The 18,847-nt window shown below is 34.4% G+C and overlaps 1 protein-coding gene across 4 annotated transcripts; it reads right to left on the bottom strand.

The window, feature by feature from the left end:
• Positions 1 to 1,699: 1,699 nt before the first annotated feature.
• LOC122274195 lies at positions 1,700 to 8,320 on the bottom strand. 4 transcript variants are annotated; one of them, XM_043083201.1, is made up of 12 exons: positions 8,214 to 8,320; positions 7,190 to 7,301; positions 6,973 to 7,060; positions 6,796 to 6,865; positions 5,842 to 5,955; positions 5,225 to 5,533; positions 4,652 to 5,040; positions 4,356 to 4,455; positions 3,216 to 3,269; positions 3,043 to 3,129; positions 2,440 to 2,568; positions 1,700 to 2,297 (listed from the first exon to the last, which is right to left on the bottom strand). In XM_043083201.1, exons 3-12 carry the CDS (start codon positions 7,038 to 7,040, stop codon positions 1,983 to 1,985), a joined length of 1,635 nt encoding a protein of 544 aa, XP_042939135.1. In that variant the 5' UTR covers positions 7,041 to 7,060; positions 7,190 to 7,301; positions 8,214 to 8,320; the 3' UTR covers positions 1,700 to 1,982. The 4 variants fall into 4 exon arrangements, with proteins under 4 accessions (XP_042939135.1, XP_042939133.1, XP_042939136.1 ...); XM_043083199.1 differs by lacking the exon at positions 8,214 to 8,320 and adding an exon at positions 8,054 to 8,186; XM_043083202.1 differs by lacking the exon at positions 8,214 to 8,320 and adding an exon at positions 7,765 to 8,042.
• Positions 8,321 to 18,847: the final 10,527 nt, after the last annotated feature.

Here is an 18,847-nt window from a genome sequence, read left to right as displayed (position 1 = left end):
ATGAAAAATGATGATGTGCAAATAAAAAAATAAATTTTTAATAATAATTATAATTTTTTAAATAATTATACAGCACTTATATACTCTACGATTATTTATATCATTACACTAGATTTCAATGCTAACCACTTCATGCGTCATGTTGCAGCCACTAAAATCTTTTTATCAATAATTGGGTCTTTAATTAATAATTTCATAATAATATAATAAAATAGTGCTATTAAATATAATTTAAAATGTGAAAGTCATGCATAATATTTCAAAAAAACAAAAATAGAATCTATCATTAAAAAAATAATAATCCCTAATGTGTTTTACTTTTTTAAAGACTATGCAAAATTTTGACAGCCTAAAACCATGCAAATAATTTTCAATAATAGAACTGACAATTTTGTGTATCTTGACCACATTCCATAAATGAGTAATTTTAGTTGATATCTTCTAATTCCTTGTTACGAGCTCATAACCAACAATCAGCCCTAATATTAATGAGTAATGTCCCTTAATTTATACCACTTATTTTATCCTCTTGATGTAGTGACACGTGCCTTATTAAAAAATTTAGAATATATATTCAAAACAAAATAATACCGGAAAATATTAAAAAAATTAAAATCTTTAATTTCTTCGACCATTTTTTTAATAAGCCATGTGAATCCACATTGTGGTGCCACATTAAAGAAATAAAATGAATAGTATAAATTAGAATACATAGTAACACTTTTCATTAATAGATCAACACCTTCAAATACTGATGGAAGAGACAAATTCTTAAAATTTCAAACCCACCAGAGGTTCCTACGTTTGAATAGTAAATTGATTTTAGATAAGGAAAATGCTACTATGCCACTTTCATTTACCCCCTCAAAGGAAAAATGCTAGTATGCCCCTTCCATTTGTCCCCTCAAAGTGACCGCTGGTCACAAAAAAAAAAATTAAATTTTTTTTTTACTTAGTGATTAAGAAAGTAATTTTAAGTGTATTGATATTTTTTTTTATTTTTTAAAAATGTTTCAATATATTAAAAAAATGTGAAATGAAAAAAAAAATACAAAAGGAGGCACGCCCAACGGTAAATGTTGAGCGGCATAGTAACTACGTCCTTTTAGATAATTTATAAATAGTAATGAATAATAATAAAAAATAATTATAAAATATTAAATAGTCTCTCCACTACTCAAACTAAAAGAATAAAGAACGTATTCTCAAATGGAAAAAATATTTCTAAATTTAATATAACTGTATTAATTGCCTACTTTTCTCATTATTTTTTAATAAGCCACGTGACACCACAATGTGCCACATCAAGAAAACAAAATAAATGGTATAAATTAGAGTACATGGTTAACATTTCTCATTGATAGATCAACACCTTCAAATATGATGGAAGAGACAAATCCTTAAAATATCAAAGCCACCAGAGGTTAAGGCTTCATTTGAATAGTAAATTGATCTCAGATTTGTGAATGGTAATAAATAGTAATAAATAGTAATAAATAATAATAAAAAATAATGATAAAATATTAAATAGTCTCTCCACTACCCAAATACAGTAACTCAAACCTAAAACCATAAAGAGCAAATCCTGAATGGGAAAAATATTACTAAATTTAATGTAACTGTATTCATTGCCTACTTTTACCATCTGTGTCTTTTGGGGTTGGGGGAAGGTGGGAGGGGATCATGAGGATAAACGATCTTAAGCAATCAAATGAGGTCTAGCCATGTCATTGTATTCTCTCTAGACAATCGTTCTTAGCTAGTTACTGTAATATGAAAATGACATTCAATCCAATAACATGAACTCAACTAGGAATAATGGGCAACTTCCAAACAACCTACATATGAATGTACAAAGAAGTGGATGGCCAAAATTCTGTGGTTTTTCTCTTTCTAATTACTCCTGTACAACTTGGCATTTTACACCTTATTTGGTTTAACGGAAAACAAACGATTTAACATCTCTTGTACGTACAGATCGATCAGACTGTTCTCGCTTTGGCTAATTCTCCGTGGATCACATATCGAAATGTTGAGCTATGTGGTAACCAATGGATGTACTTGTCCACCTTTCCCTTCATGTATTTTTTGATAGCCTTTTGTTGAACTTCTGGTAGATTCTCATATACTACCTCCAAGAGCTCATGCATGCTTAGTGACATATCCTTCGCATAGTAATAGAGGACTTTTGGCAGTAAAATCTTCATTTCCTTGTGGATACGGACCCTTGTTTGGATGAATTCTTCCTTAGCAAGTCTGAGATCCCGAAATATATTATTCGCTGTGTAGGCTCGAACCTATATTGAACAAGAAATGCAAATACATCAGACTACAACAACTGCACATGGCTTCAGAAGTTTCAGCACATCTTACTTTGCACTCTGATTACGGAATTAGAAAACATTAACAATTACATGTTTGAAGAAAAAACATACATACCACTGGATCAGAGTATGCCCCCGAACATAGCACAAAATGAACCAGCGGCTCAGGGTACTCTAAGGCAAATACATGTCCAATACTCCCGGTCTTGGATTTCCTTCCCGAATACAACAGTGTATGCAGCCACTGCATTCACATTGTTTCAAGGAAAACATTAGTTGTATGAAAAGAGCTTGAAATAATTATATGCCTTGCATTATGCAGAATGGGTATCCACTACGGTTGAAATCATACTAAATCAACATAATATGACTCAAATTTCCATAACACCAACAGAAATATGAAGGAGCCACAGCAACTGCAGATGGCTCTTCTTCATGTGCACCCGAGTGGACGGACATGCAGCCCTTTATAAGAAAGACACAAGACATCTCCCAGAAAAGGAGAACCGGACATTCATTGTGATATTCCCTTATAGAGCACAGAGCATTGCCCCTTGTTTAGAATTAATGGCCAACCATCCTTCTATTTTCAGGTCCTTTTACCAATTTGTACAAACCCACAAGCTCTAAGAGACACATTGAAGTACATAAAACTTTGATAGGTTGGTATAGAGGTCACATGCATTTTATTTGCATGATTTTTAAGTAAAAGGCATACCGGCGCTGAGCGGTGTGATCGAATTCCTAAAATGGAGCTTTGTATGTCTTGGGCATTAATGCAATGCCCACCCACATTGTACGTTGCCTGAAGATGAATGAGTTAAATTACAGAAATTTGTTTTACTTATAGTATATAACATATTAATAATAAAATTACGGTAACTTTCCTACCTTCAAAATGGAGGTATTCTTTATGCGATCAGGAATTCCATATGCCAAATATGCCTGCAATGAGAACCTTATAAGCCTCACCCAATTTCCTACTCTAGCCTTTTAGCACATGAAGTAACAAGAAAACAAATCGAATGACTGACAAATAATTACCAATTTAAAAAATATATATGATTTATGTTACTCAACTATTAGTACTATGGTAAAATCAGCACAGGGCATTACCAGAGGGCTGATCCTGTAGAACACGTGCAGGGATTTAGGCTACGTCTGGGCACTTAGATGAAATCATCTCATCTCAAAACTTTTCATAATTTCCTTCTCAAATATCACTCAAACATAAAACAGCTTTCAATTTCAGATTTTCAACTTTTTCATCTAACCATTACCTAATCATTACAACTTCTCCAAACTTCCAAACAAAACACAAAAAAAATACAACTTTTTCACATTTCAAAACAAAAATTATATTCAAACAAAATTTTAACTTTTTAATATTTTTATTCAACTTTTTTTCTCTTATTTTTCAAAACCCAATAAAACATCTTAACTCAAACTATTTCACTATTATTCACAAACCATTTCATTATTATTCACAAACTATTTTACTATTATTCATAAAATTATCATCTCATCTCATTACCCGAACATGGCCTTAGTGTATAAGTTTTACTGAGATGTTTGTCACATCTAGCTAAACATGATGAATGGCTACAACAGATGGGTCCTCTCCAATTCAGTCTAAGTGGATACCACCTATTTTATGTATAAAAAAAAAAATGGGTGTACTTTGGTCCTTTCACTTACAACACAATCTCTTTTAGAAATACAACGAACAAAACACCCTTGGTTATACACTAAATGGATAATATCCATTTCCAGTCAAATGGATAGGGATCCTATTCCGGCCGAAACCATCTGCTCCAAAAAAAAGAGCCACAGACCATCTGCAGTTGGTTTTGGCTTGTCAAGATAATACTTTTGTACAAGGTTTTTAGGGCTGAAATTAATGTAAATCATTTGAAGGACTCATTGTCAGATTGTCCCCAGCATTTCCACTAATAAAAAATTGTAATGGTGTTTCAGAGCACCAGCTCCTATTATAAGCTTTAGCTGAAGAAGTTAAATTGAGAGCCATACATGCATCACTAAGGCATTGTGAATATTTATCCAGAAAGCAAGCCTCTCCTCACGTTTCATCTTTCTTGGGTCAACCTTCTCGAGGCTTCGAACCAGTGACCTACACAGAATAAAAATGAATCAGAAAAGCTCTTGAAGGAATACCAAAACCTCTCTCTAAACTGCTGATCTGTTCTAATTTCTTCCCTTTCTCTGTATCATAGAAGGATGTGAAAACAACAGACCAAAGATCTGGATTAACATTATCTAGTTCACTAATCATGCTAGTTCACTATGATGAAGGATACGAGCACCACCTGAAATCTTGTAGCATTTTAGCAGCGAAATTGAAACTATCATCATCTAAGCGTATCTTCAGAACTTCTACAATTGCAGTATATGGTCCAGAATCTTCTTTTAACCCTTGAAGTCGACGGTGCACAGCAGCATCCTCATTGCCATGTGGACTCCAACTATCACAGGCATTCTTAGAAGAAAATATGCTTGAGGACGACAAGGATGAAACAGGAGAAGCCGACAAGCCTGAATGGATAGGAGGGTGGCTTGCAAGTTTGCAGTATATTGAAGATATGCATCTCACGATATCTTCAGAAAGTCTATCCGGAGAGCTAAATGTGTTATCACTGCATGAAGCAGCAAGGTGATCTGCTAGGCAGTGATGACCAGAACCAGCATTTTTCCAGTCCTGCAAGTTCTCACCACAGACAAATCTGTAACCAGATGCATAAACAGAAGATATGCATCTCACAATGTATACAGACAGTATCGCAGAACTTAGAAATTTATACAGAATTGTAAGCCTGTACAAACAAACTAGTTCTTTTAACCAAATCTAGGTTGCTAAGGGTGGATAATGGAGCCGTGTTTACCTTACTAGATTTTGATTTTAGACGTGCAACAAGACCCAGATTATCCGAATTCCCCCATCCTGTAGGGGACATTTTATCATGAATGACTAAACCATCTTTGGACACTTGTGGCTCCATATTATGATGCGGTTGATTAGATAAAAGTTTTGGTGATGATCCTATCTTGTATTGTAAATAGGATCCATGAGTATCTGGCAACGTGGGTCCATGCCCTTCAAAAGCTGTCCGATAGAGTGAAAGAAGATAACGCTCCAAATGCATAATTTCAACTTCAAGTGTTGCAATCTCCTCCCTCAATTCCGTGGAAGACTGCATTCCAGAGTTCAAAGGTCAAAATCAAGACAAAGGAAAGAAAATACAAGAGAATGTTAGACAAAGGTTTCATCTGGTGTTTGGGCATTGATTCTTGAAGATGGTAACAAATCATCAATAGTTCGAGCAGTGGTACACAATATGGTTTACATAAAATGGTTTACAGATTATGAATGAGGGTTATTTCCTCAGCAACAGATATATCCAGCCTCCGGTCCCAGCATGCGTGGAAGTTTTGGAAAATCCATCTGTTACTATCATCAGTCTCTTAAAGTTGGTATCAGGGTGTGTAAAAATATACAAACCTTCGGAGTTGGAGTGCCATAGGAAGGAATAGAGTTGTTTGAAAAACCCAATTCCTTATTGGAATCCCAACGCAGGGAAGCTTGGTCAGGTAATGATCTCTCGGACTGTACATACTGTGACAAAAGATGCATAGTAAAATTCCATGAAGATATCCAGCCACAAGAAACAAACAAAAACAAAAAGAATGCATGGTGACCTAATGGATTTTGGTGATTGAATCAATGTGAGTTGGAAGCTCATAATTTTCTGAGTCAAGATATCACGATTCATGGTACGTTAGCCCTATTTGGTTTCAATGCATAATGGCAGTTTTGTCTTTCATCAGCCAGTTGACACAGCCAAATAAAAGATGGAGCAGGTGCTAGGCTGGAACTGGGCCAATTGTGATCTAAACGCCTGGTCATGAATTTGGATATTTCAGCAAATATACATGACTTTGGGAAAGTTCATTGACATTTAACGTACATTTGCCCTAATATCAATACAAAGCAACATGTGGTTTGGTTCAGCATCCCAATTGAGTTATTTGGTCCTGCTTGTTTGTTAATGGGAGCAGGATACTTTCCAATACGAAAAAAATCCAAGAATTGGCACTGGGATAGCTGAAAATAAAAGTTCATCTGAAGCCTGATCGAAAATCCCAGAATCCAGATTTGCCCCCAAACATAACCTAAAGCTGAAGGAGAGGAGCTCTGTCGAGTTCCTCGACAACCTCATTAAAAACGTGAAAATAGAAATTTCTTAGAACCCTGGTAAAAAAGCCCTGAATCTAGCCCACAAACAGAAGTACACAACCTAAGCTGAAGGGGTAAGCTCTATTGAGTATTGAGCCCTTCAATAAACCAGTAGAAACATATCATACAATGTTAAGGAAATGAATCCCATATATCAGATGCGGAGAATATCCGAGGATCACTCGATGGGCAAGCGGGCAAAAATGTAAGGATACTTACAGGACAAAAATAGGATGATATTCTGGGTGACATATTTAGTATACTTCCGAGCAGTCCATTCTCAGGAGCACTACAAATAAACCAAAATGATAACAGTGGCAAATAGGTTACATAAATTTAAGCAATGGATTTGGACGAAATGCACTGGCAAAAAATGTTCAATCTTGGAACGCTTACCTTACAAAACTCCGGTGAGAAGGAGAGGCGCAATAAGGGGAGGAAGATCGACAATTCACACTCAGCATGTTCTCTTCAACAGAAACCACTGTAGAGCATCATCCACAGTTTGCATTAAAAGAAGGCAAAACAGTAGCAAGATAGAGACAGATAAGAGGAAAGGTGAAGCATGAGATAAAGATGTTGAGCTTGAAGCATAAAAAGGGAACGGCGCTACCTAGTCAAAAGCTGGAGGTACCAAAGCTCCATCACCTCCTCATAACTTGGAAAATTGTGTATTTGGAGAGAACTTCAACAGTTCAACTCATGCATATATCTTCAGCAAGTGGCTAATAGCAAGAGAAGAAGTGAACAAGAAGTCAAAGAGGCTGACAGTGCCAGTAACAGTAAGAAATGGGTACACGCAAAAACAATCAGTCAATGCAGTAGCAAATGCACTCTAAACAACTCTGACCAAAACCACCCAGAACTCTGATAACTATAAATTTAGGCTGAACAAATGACCCACTTTAGGACATGGAGTGGGTGTTAAGCGTAAACATGTTTCTTTGAGGAATGAACTGGGAAAAAAAAAATATTTGTGAGACATGAGTGATAGACTCTCAAACGAACAATATCTCAGAAAGTGGGGACGACCCACCAGAACCGGTTGAGTTGGTCATTAAAAACAACAATTATGAGTCATTGAGGAAGTGCAAATGTCATTGTCTGCCATAAACATAATTAAAGAAGAAAAAGAAAAACCAGAAGAATCATTAGATTAGGTGGGGGAAAGTAAACAGTTATGATTACAAACAGCTAAAAAGGGCGCAGGTGTTTTGGTTCTGCTACTCCATCCCCACTGCTCGTAATTAAATCCCCGCATGCATTCCACTATATTCCACCTCCAAGGCATTAATATACATCTTGCAAAAAAAAGCAAGTCTTTCTCTACAGAGTACAGAACGATTAATACAATAATTCTATCCATGCGCCAAAAATCAATGCCTATGGAGAATCCCAGCCTAGTTATGCTATTCTTTCATTGAATAAATCGGGAAAGCAGTTTGTATATCCATAACAGGGGGAGCACTGAGCATACATTGTACCAGAGAGATTCATGTCCAAAGGGTGAAGGAAAAGACCGCAGCAATGAAAATAATAATAATGCAATTTACACCCAGAATACAGCTGTTTCTGCAATGAATAGACCGGGCCCATCGTTAAACAAGATGAGATTCTATTACCGAGAAAAAGCCTACCTCTCTTCCTACTTCCTAGCTTAATGGTGGAATTCTCCTTTACACTGCTGTTGGCTTCAAGTGGTAGTACTAATGACGACGCTTATATATTTTCAGAGTAACGATTTGTAAAGTTTAAGATATACCCGTTTTGTGCAGTTTTTTTTTTTTAAACAGTAGATTCTACCATGAAATATAAAAGAAATAATTTTTTTAATTAAAATTCCCTTTTTTATCAAAGATATATGCAAGATTTGCATAATTTAAACTTTTACATAATAACATTACTCATGTTTTTAACTCTTAAAACTCAATAGGTGAAGGTAAGTGTTGAGATGGTGTCGGTCTGTCAAAGAAAAAGAAAGAAAATTACCAGGCATGATGGCCCATCAAGAGGAAAATGCAAGAAGGTAGAAGTTTCGGTGGTGGGAAAAAAAGAATCACTTTACGAAGAAATTGGAGGCAGCAATTTCCATGCACTCACATTAGGCATTTATTTAGTCCTTGCAACTCAAATCGTACTCTGTAATATTTTCGCTTTTATTAATCTCATTTATCAGAGATTCAGACGGTCTTTTCGGATCGGAGACACGTGCTCTCTTTCCTATTCATTGCTTCAACAAATCGACAAGGAGAAATTATATTTATTGAGAAATGATTTCCATAAGTTCAAATAAGTGTTGCGACGACCTTTGGAAAAATTTAGATGTCATTTTTTATTAAAATATAAATAAATAATTATTAATAAAACTTATTTTTTATAAGAAAATTTATATATAAAGTTACTCAATTATATTTATAGTCACATATTGTAAAAGTTCGGTCTACTTTTTGTTTTTTGTAATTTGATATGAAAAAATTATTGATGAACTTTACCTTTTTATTTAAATAAAATTTGTGAGATTTATATACTTAAAATTGTATTTAATATTATTTTAAAATAATTTATAAAAAAAATAAAGAAGGCTACAATGCCCCTAATTATATTGTTCACTTTATCTTATTGACAGGATACTATTATATAATGTCATGTAACTTATTAAGAGATATTGATAATGAAATGAAATGAGATAATTTTATATAAAAATCGAATAAAATATTACTATAATATTATTATTTTAAAATTTAAAAAAAATAAATTAATATTTTAAAAAATTGAAGTATTTATTATATTTTATGTAAAAATTTGAAAAAATTATGATGATGAGATAAAATATGATGGATTGAAAATGTTTATCAATTCAAACAAAAAAAAACACTAAAAATACAAACATAAAAATGATCAAATAAATTTACAATTTTAGTTTCATTTTTGTTATATTTTCGAACATCCATTTAGTTTGAATGTATAAATATATATATATATATATATATATATATATTTTAATAAGTCAGGTTGCATTACATCAATATCATTAGGCGAATGGTATAAGTATAGCTTAAATGATATAGTAGCAATATTCTTATTTATATATATTAAAGCATAATATAAATATAATTATAAGGTTGTACGTATTATTACAATTTATGATATAAATAAGTATGAAGAAATTGAAATGGAAAATAACATTTAAACACCCAATAATCTTAATCTGCAATAAGTTTTGGATTTTTCTATTTAGGGTGTTACTCATCATGAGTAATAATCTTAATCCAGAAAATGTACACTGTAGAAATTAACAATTTAATACGTTTAAGTAATGCATTGCCGACGAAACTGGCGCCATTCTCGAGGTAGCCTCGAGATTCCTAACCTCTAAATATAAAACCAATATTGCATACTGATCTATCACTCCATACATCTCATTCATTCTTTATTTGTCAATTTCTACTGATTTCACATCCCCGTCTGGCAATCTCAAATCCCCCTTGCTTTCTGAATCGACACTACATTTCTTATTTGTTTAAATCAACTGCCTTAATTATATTCTTTTGTTTTTTTCTAAGTAAATTACTGTAAGTTTATTGGTTGTTGTTTCTATCTAAGGATTTGAGCAATCGGTATCGGAAAAATATGATAGAACATGTTAATGCAAAATCTCCCCACCGCCCATAAGGGAAGGAAGAGCCATTTCCAATCGATGATGGCGACTCGACCCTCGATAGGTGGTATCTGTAGTCCACAATGGCGGTTCAGAGCGATGATATGGTATTTATATTTACATCTATTTCACTTAATAGAAAATAACTATAGAAGATATAAATAAAAATGTATACATATATATTTACATTATTCAACACAGAACCTATATCTATGAATTGTTTGAAGGGCAAATATACTATTTATATATTTTATTGTCTCTTATAATTTTTCGTATCTCACAATATAACAAGATCAGGATCTTTTTAACCAAGAGAAATTAAGAAAAAAAAATGGCATATCGCTTTGTCTGAGGTTGAAGAAGAAAGAGAAGTTGCTTCCGTATTAGTCCTAAATCCTAATTTTTCATATCTTAAGTCCCTTTTATATAGTCATTGGGAGTAGATAACACCAATCTTATGTCACCTCACTCTCTACTTTTCGTGTCTGATTCTCTTCCTCTCATTTCTCATTTTTCTATCATTTTTCTCTTTTTCACAAACACATTGCTTTGCCTTTTTGTCTTATCATCTTCCTTCATTTTTCTACTTATATAGTTATATGATGATGACCTTTTAATATGCATGGTTTGCGAATTTTATCCCTTTTAGAAGACATGAAATAAAATTAAAAAAAAAAAAAGGAAAAAATGAGGGACAGAAACTCTATGCCATTTTATCCATGAAAAAAAAATGTCATATCGCCTTGTCTGAGTTTGAGAAAGAAAAAGAAGTTGCTTCCGTCTTAGCCCTATATTCTAATTTCTCATATCTTAAGTCCCTTTTATATAGTCATTAAGAGTGGATAACACTAATCTTGTGTCACATCACACTCTACTTTTCATGTCTAACTCATTTTCTCTTATTTCTCATTTTTCTGTCAAGTCTCTCTTTTTCTCTAACACCTTGCTTTGCCTTTTTATCTTATCATCTTTCTTCATTTTTCTACTTATATGACAATGACCTTTTAATGGACAGGGCCTGCGAATTTCACCCTTTTTAGAAGACATAAAATAAAACAAAATAAAAATGGAAAGGAAAAAAAATAAGGGGGAGATATTAAGAGCATAAACTCCATGCCATTTTATCTTAGAAAAAAAAAATAGCATATCTCCTTGCCTGAGGTTGAAGAAGAAAAAGAAGTTGCTTCTGTCTTAGCCCTAAATTCTAATTTCTCATATCTTAAGTCCTTTTTATATAGTCCTTGGGAGTAGATAACACCAATCTTGTGTCACCTTACCCTCTATTTTTCGTGTCTGATTCCATTCCTCTCATTTCTCATTTTTTTTGTCACTTCTCTCTTTTTCTCTAACACCTTACTTTGCCTTTTTGTCTTATCATCTTCTTTCATTTTTTCACTTATATGATGATGACCTTTTAATGGACAGGGCCTGCGAATTTTATCCCTTTTTTAAGACATAAAATGAAATTAAAAAAAAAAACAAAACGAAAGGGAAAAAAATGAGGGAGGAGCATAAATTCTAAGAGCAACTTTTTTTATTATTCTCAACTATTTATTAATACAAATCATTAATATCTATGGATAAGAAAATTACATGAAGATGAGATAAAATAAATATATTCATCATAATGAAAATCAAAATCTATTGATTCAATAATGATAAAAATTAAATAAATTAATTATCAAGATAAATAGACTGATGGCATATGACCCGATTTTTTAAATAAAAAGCCTAGATTTGAAACTCTATCCCTATTTAAAAAAAATTAAATAAGTTAATTTGATTTGATAAGATAATAATCAAATCAAACTCTTAATCAGATATTATTTGTAACAAAATGTTGATATAGCCATCTAATATAGGAAAGAATCTAGGGTCATAATTGAGGAGAAACTCATTAGAAATGAGCAGTACTCCACGAAAATCAAATCAAAATACAACCATACTTTTTTTTTTGGGATCTATGCGAGGTCTTCTTTTTTGATTTATTATTAGCTGATGTATCATCGCAGTGTCTTGATCTTAATTCAGACGCAAATTGATTTCGATGATCGACTGTGTGGCTTGTAGAAATTAGAGCTCGACACTATTAATCCGACCACTCACTAATTGATGACTTTGAGCTAATTATTTTCAGACATAGACATTTTCCAACACTCCTATATATATATATATATATATCCTGTGGCCCTACAATTTTTTTGTTTTTCGATTAAAGAAGTGTTTTTTAATAGTGTTATAAATTTTTCTATAAAAATATATTTAAAAGTATAAAAAAATAATTAAAAAAAATATAATTATGCTTATTGAAATCCACCTCGTGCTACACCCTCTGTGGATATAGCACCGCTCATATCCTTTTACGCCTTGCATGCGTTTATGCTGTAAGACAATAATATGCAAGTTCATAACCTAAAAATATAATGATATATTTAAGTCTCAAATGTATAAGTATTATATAAACCTTTTTATAAAAAAGTGTATCATATCATATCATGAAAAAGTGTGAAAATTTACACAAGATTTGTACATTTGATACTTGTCCTTAGCATTACTCAACCCAAAATAGAGTAGAAGAGAAATCCGAAACAACATTCTGACCAGAAAGAGAGAAAAAAAAATGCCTTATACCGAAAAGAGTAATGCTATTTCCACTTATAGAATTCATTTTGCTTCATAAAAGATTCAAAATGGTGTCACGAGACTTATTAAAAAAAATTAAAAAGATTAAAAAAAATGGATTGACAAAATCTAAAACTTCGGTTATCCTTAGACTCTATTTTATTTTGAATATATCTTTTATGAAAAAAGATATTTATAATTATGAATTGTACAATTGCTTTATAATCGTTTTGAAAAAAGTGAATAAAACATAGGGGTGAAAACCGACCTCATCGGTGCGGTTTTTGGGTAAAACCGATGCCGACCGATGAGGTGAGATTCACCGGAGCAACCGACCGTAACCGGTCGATGAGGGGGAGGAAAACCGTCCGTATCTACTCCGGCGGTTCTCGGTCGGTTGTCGGTTCCTCTAGCGGCGCTGGTGCTCGGAGAGAGTAGAGAGAGAGAGAGTTACAGAGAAGAGAGAGAGAAGCTGTGAAACCCAGGTGAATCGGGGGAAGAAGAAGAAGGAGGAAGAAGGAGATCAAAACGACGCCGTTTGGTTTTAAATCCAACGGCGTCGTTCTACTTATTTTTTTTTTCGTTATCATAGATAAAACGGCGCCGTTTGCTTTAATACAAACGGCGTCGTTTATATGTGTTTTATCATAACAGAATCAAACGACGCCGTTCCACTTAGGTATAAATTAAAAAATATATATGTTTATGTTGTCAGCCGGTTTAGCGGTTTGAGCCGGCCTCAAACCGCGACCGAACCGACGAACGTCGGTTTTACTAAATTGCTGCCGACCGCCGACCGGTTCCTTGGCGGTTTCGGCCGGTTCCGGCCTCCGGTGGCCGGTCTGAGTCGGTCACGGCCGGTTTGCCGGTTTCGTGTACACCCCTAATAAAACATAAGTCCCATGAGAAAACTTAATTTTTTAATAGTTGACCTAACTATTTTTCAAAATGATTACATGACATTTATGCACTTCACGATTGTATGTAAAATTACTCATTTATTATTTTTTATATATTCATATAAGTCTCATATTTATTTACTTTTTTTAAAATGATTGCGCGGCGCTTACACTCTCACGACTGAAAATATCATTTATCAAAAAAGGGTCATGCTAGGCCTACCGACACATTGTCCCAAGAAGTATATTTCACTTATTTAATTTTTTTACTATTTTTAAGAATTTTTTAAAATATTTTTAATACCTGTTACAAATAAAAGATTGATGCAAGAAAAAGAAACTGAAATGAATAGAAAAACTCTTATTGAATTTGTGCCCTACCTCTTACATGTATCTCTGTTTTTATACAAGTAAGTAACTAAAGGTATATTGGTAAGCTAACAACAATTACACTGTAACAGAAATAACAAAATTACATCTAATTGAAAATTAATTATCTAATAGTCCCCCTCGAGATGATGTGTATATATTGTGCACATTCATCTTGGACAAAAGGGAGAAGAAAGAATTAGAACCCAATGGTTTAGTTAGCATGTCTGCAACTTGATGAGATGAAGAGATGTGCAAAGTTTTGATTATTCTAGCCTGCACTTTCTCTCTTACAAGATGATAATCCAACTCTATATGCTTGGTCCTTTCATGAAAGATTGGATTAGAAGCTATATGCAATGCAGCTTGATTATCACAAAATAATAATGATGTTTTGGAAAATGTTTGATGAAAATCTGCAAGTAAAGAATGAATCCATGTAATTTCACAGATTGCACACACCATAGACCTGTACTCAACTTCAGCAGATGACCTTGAGATTGTCTTCTGTTTCTTTGATTTCCACGATACAAGAGAATCTCCAATGAACAAAAACCAGAAACTGATCTTCTTGTGTCAAGGCAGCTAGCCCAATCTGAATCAGCAAATGCTTTGATGTGTATGGAAGAGGATGCTGAGAAGAAAAGTCCCTGTCCTAGAGCCTTTTTGATATATCTTAATACCCTCAAAGCAGCTTGCATGTGTGGCATTCGTGGTTGATCTAGAAACTGAATTAGGTGATGAACAGAAAATGTGATATCTGGTCGTGTGTTTGTAAGATATATCAATCTGCCAATAAGTCTTCTATAGGTTGTAGGATATTCTAATAACTCTCCATCTTCCTTGCTGAGTTTAGAATGAGTATCCATAGGAAAGTTTACTGATTTAGAACCAAGTAAGCCAGTGTCATCCAACAATTCTAAGGCATACTTTCTTTGACATATTGAAATGCCTTGTTTTGTTCTAGCAACCTCCATCTCCAAAAAATATTTAACAGGTCAAAGATCCTTCAGTTTAAACTGATTATTGAGATCAGTTTTAATAGTTTCCACTGTCAACATATCATTGCTAGCTAGGAGTATATCATCAACATATACTAACAAGGCTACAAAAACATTTCCTTCTTTCCTTGTGAATAATGAATAGTCTGACTTGGACTGCTGAAAACCAAGTTGAACTAAAGCTATTGTGAATTTTGAATTCCACTGTCTAGATACCTGTCTTAGGCCATAGAGTGATTTCTGCAATTTACACACTTTAGTGTCCCCCTTTCGAAGATAGCTAGGTGGTAACTTCATGTAAACCTCTTCATCTAACTCTCCATATAAAAATGCATTGTTAACATCAAGATGAATAAGATGCCAACCATGTATTGCAGCTAGGGACAAAATACATCTTACTGTCACCATCTTAGCAACAGGAGAAAAAGTTTCAAAAAAATCAAGACCCTCATTTTGAGTATACCCTTTTGCTACTAATCTTGCCTTATATCTCTCAATGGAACCATCAGCATTATATTTGATTTTATAGATCCACTTGCAGCCTATAGGAACTTTATTTGGTGGAAGGTCAGTGAGTTTCCAAGTATTGTTTGATTTTAGAGCAGCTAGTTCAAGAGACATAACTTCTCTCCAATGGCTATGATGTACAACCTGATGATAGAATTCAGGCTCTACTTGAGATGAAATAGAAACCCTAAATGCACGATGAGAGGTTGACAGTTTGGAATATGAAACAAAATCAGAAATGTTGTAAGGAGTTTTATAATGCTTACAGGACATACCTTCAGAAGAGTTGTTAGAGGTAGAAGCTGCTATATTACAATGATAATTCTGCAAGTACCCAGGGGTTTTATGCTGTCTAGTAGATTTTCTCAAACAAGGGAATTGAATCTCATCTTGAATATCAAGTTAAGGGGAAGAAGTGTTTGGGGAATTGTTAGGCTCAGATTGGGAAGGAATACTTGTTGAAGAATTATCTAAAAAATTATTAGAAGCAGCAATATTTTCAGATTGAGATGGATATGGAGGTTGAGTATTTGTAGTGGAAACTGTGTCATGAATGTATTGAGGTATGACAACTTGAGATGAGGTGGAACTGGATTGAAGGTTAGAATAGAAAGGAAATATGCCCTCTTGAAAAACAACATCTCTGGAAATGAAAAAAGATTTATTCTCAAGATCAAACAATTTGTATCCTTTTGTGCCAAAAGGATATCTAATGAATATACATTTTTGAGCTCTAGGTGCAAACTTAGACCTATTTTGAGTGAGAGTTGAAGCATAAAATAGTGAGCCAAAGACCTTTAAGGTTTTATATGATGGAGTGATTCCATGTAAAATTTCATGGGGAGACTTATTATTTAAAATAGGAGACGGAATCCTATTGATTATATATGTAGCTGTAACTATGCATTCACCCCAGAAATTTAAAGGTACATTTGATTGAAACCTTAAAGCCCTAGCTACATTGAGAAGATGTTGGTGTTTGCGTTCAACTATTGAATTTTGTTGTGGTGTTTCTACACAAGATTTTTGGTGAACTATTCCTTTTGAAGAGAAAAACTCTATCATGTTAAATTCTAGACCATTATCAATTCTTGCAGTTTTAATTCTTGTTTTGAACCTAGTAAGAACTAGATTATAAAATGATATGAATATAGGTCTTACATCTGGTTTAGATTTCATAAGATATACTCATGTTGATCGAAAATGATCATCAACTATTGTAAGGAAATATTGAAAATTATCATGAGTAGAAACTGAGAAGGGGCCCCATATATCACAATGTAAGAGATGGAAAGGAAAAGTGGCAGTGTATTTATGATTGGGAAATGACAGCCTTTTTTGTTTCGCTATAGGACATACAGAACAATGTTTCATTTGTACATCTTTATCTGAACAAACAACCTCTGGAATTGATTTAGAAAGTACTAGCAATCTAGATAGAGATGGATGGCCAAGTCTACAATGCCAAAGATGAAGTTTGGAGTCTATTACTGAATTAATATTTGGCAAATTAGAAAAGCTACAAACAGCATTAGCCTGTGATTGTTGCAGCAAATATAGACCAGCAATTCTTCTACCCTTCCCAATCATCTTCCATGGGGTAAGGCCCTGAATATAACACTCATTAGTCATAAAAATAAAACAACATTTCTGATGATTTGGTAACAGAAATCAGATTATAAGAAAAGGATGGTACACAAAGTACATCCTTTAGAATTAAGTTTTCAGATACTTGAACACTACCAATATGTGTAACTGGAGCACTGTCACCATTTGGAAGTTTCACAGATGAATTGACTTTTTGAGTGATGTTTGTAAAGAAATCAACAGAATGTATGATGTCGTCTGTGGCACCTGTATCTATGATCCAGGTGGTTTGATTGAATTTGTGACGACCCACTTTTGAGTGTATTTTCGCTGAAATGGTTGTTTTTATTTTAATTAATATATTAGTTTATTATTTTAATTTACATGCGTTTTAAAATTGGTTTTTAATTTACTTGATGTTGTGTTTTATTTCTTTTAGTTGTTTTGTGGTTTTTAATCTCTTTTCGGCGGTTTGTTTTATTTTCTCGGAGTGAGGATTGGACCTCATTTCTTTTCACATCTTTTTCCTTTTTCCTTTTTCTCTTTCCTTTTTCTTCTTCTTTCTTTTTTTTCTTTTTTCTTTTTCTTCTCCTGCTTTTCTTCCCGTGCGTCGACCCCTCCCCCCCATGCGTTTTTCTCTCATTTATCCATCCCGTCGCTGCCCCTTTGACCGGCCGGTTCTCCGCCGTCCGGCCACCGTTTGATACACCGTCACCACCATTCTCTTCCCCTTCCACCATAGATCATCCTCACCAATTTTCAGAGCTATTGGACCAGCCGTTAGCTTTCGAGAGCCGCCGGAAGTCGCTGCACCTGCTCTGTTTTTGCCCCTGTCGCCGGAATCTTCTTCAGCCCAGACTGCCGCCGTTTGGCTCGCCTCCGGTCTCGTTCGAACCCCCTCCCTCCGGCGCAACTTCCCACCAAATATCTCCCCCATCCGGCCGGCCGTTTGGCCGGAAAAGCCCTTTGAAGCCACACGGTTTTTCACCGATTCCGGTGCCGTCGCACCACCTCCGGCCACCATCTCTTCACAGCTTCTTCCCCTACCTCTTGCCGACCTAACCCACCTAATTTCGGCCCCGATCCATTGCCGGAGTAGCTCCCACGAGCTCATCTCCGTTCAGCCCCTTTTTGGCCTTCGACCGCCGTTTCCACCACCACCCACGGCCAAAACTCGTTTCCTTTAGCTTCATAAATATCTCAAGACCCTTCCCTATCAATCCCGAGCTTTGGTTTGTCCTCGTTCGAAAGTGGGTAATTTATTACCCACGGCAACAGTGTAAATTACACTGTTACGTTGCTTTTCCTCCGCCGTTTGCAACGCCGCTTGTTTTCTAAAATTGCCATATAGCGCTGTAAGTATTTTTCAAACCCTATTTTCAGATTTTAATATATATTGCTCATTCAATTATTTACTGTTGTTGGTTGTTGATTCCGGACTGAGTCCGAGGAGTTTCGGGGGTCGGATGGATGGAGGACGGAGTTGCCTGTTTATTTGATTTATGATTGTTGGATTATTTTATCATGCATTGTTATGGCATTACATGGTGCATGCACGTGTGTTTGTGGATTTATGTGAAAAGCCTGTGTATTGGCGTAAGTGTATTGCGGGTGCGTGTGTATCACGA

Source organism: Carya illinoinensis, chromosome 8 (assembly GCF_018687715.1).
Source record: "Carya illinoinensis cultivar Pawnee chromosome 8, C.illinoinensisPawnee_v1, whole genome shotgun sequence".
NCBI lineage: Eukaryota > Viridiplantae > Streptophyta > Magnoliopsida > Fagales > Juglandaceae > Carya > Carya illinoinensis.
This window is presented reverse-complemented; position numbering and strand designations above follow the sequence as displayed.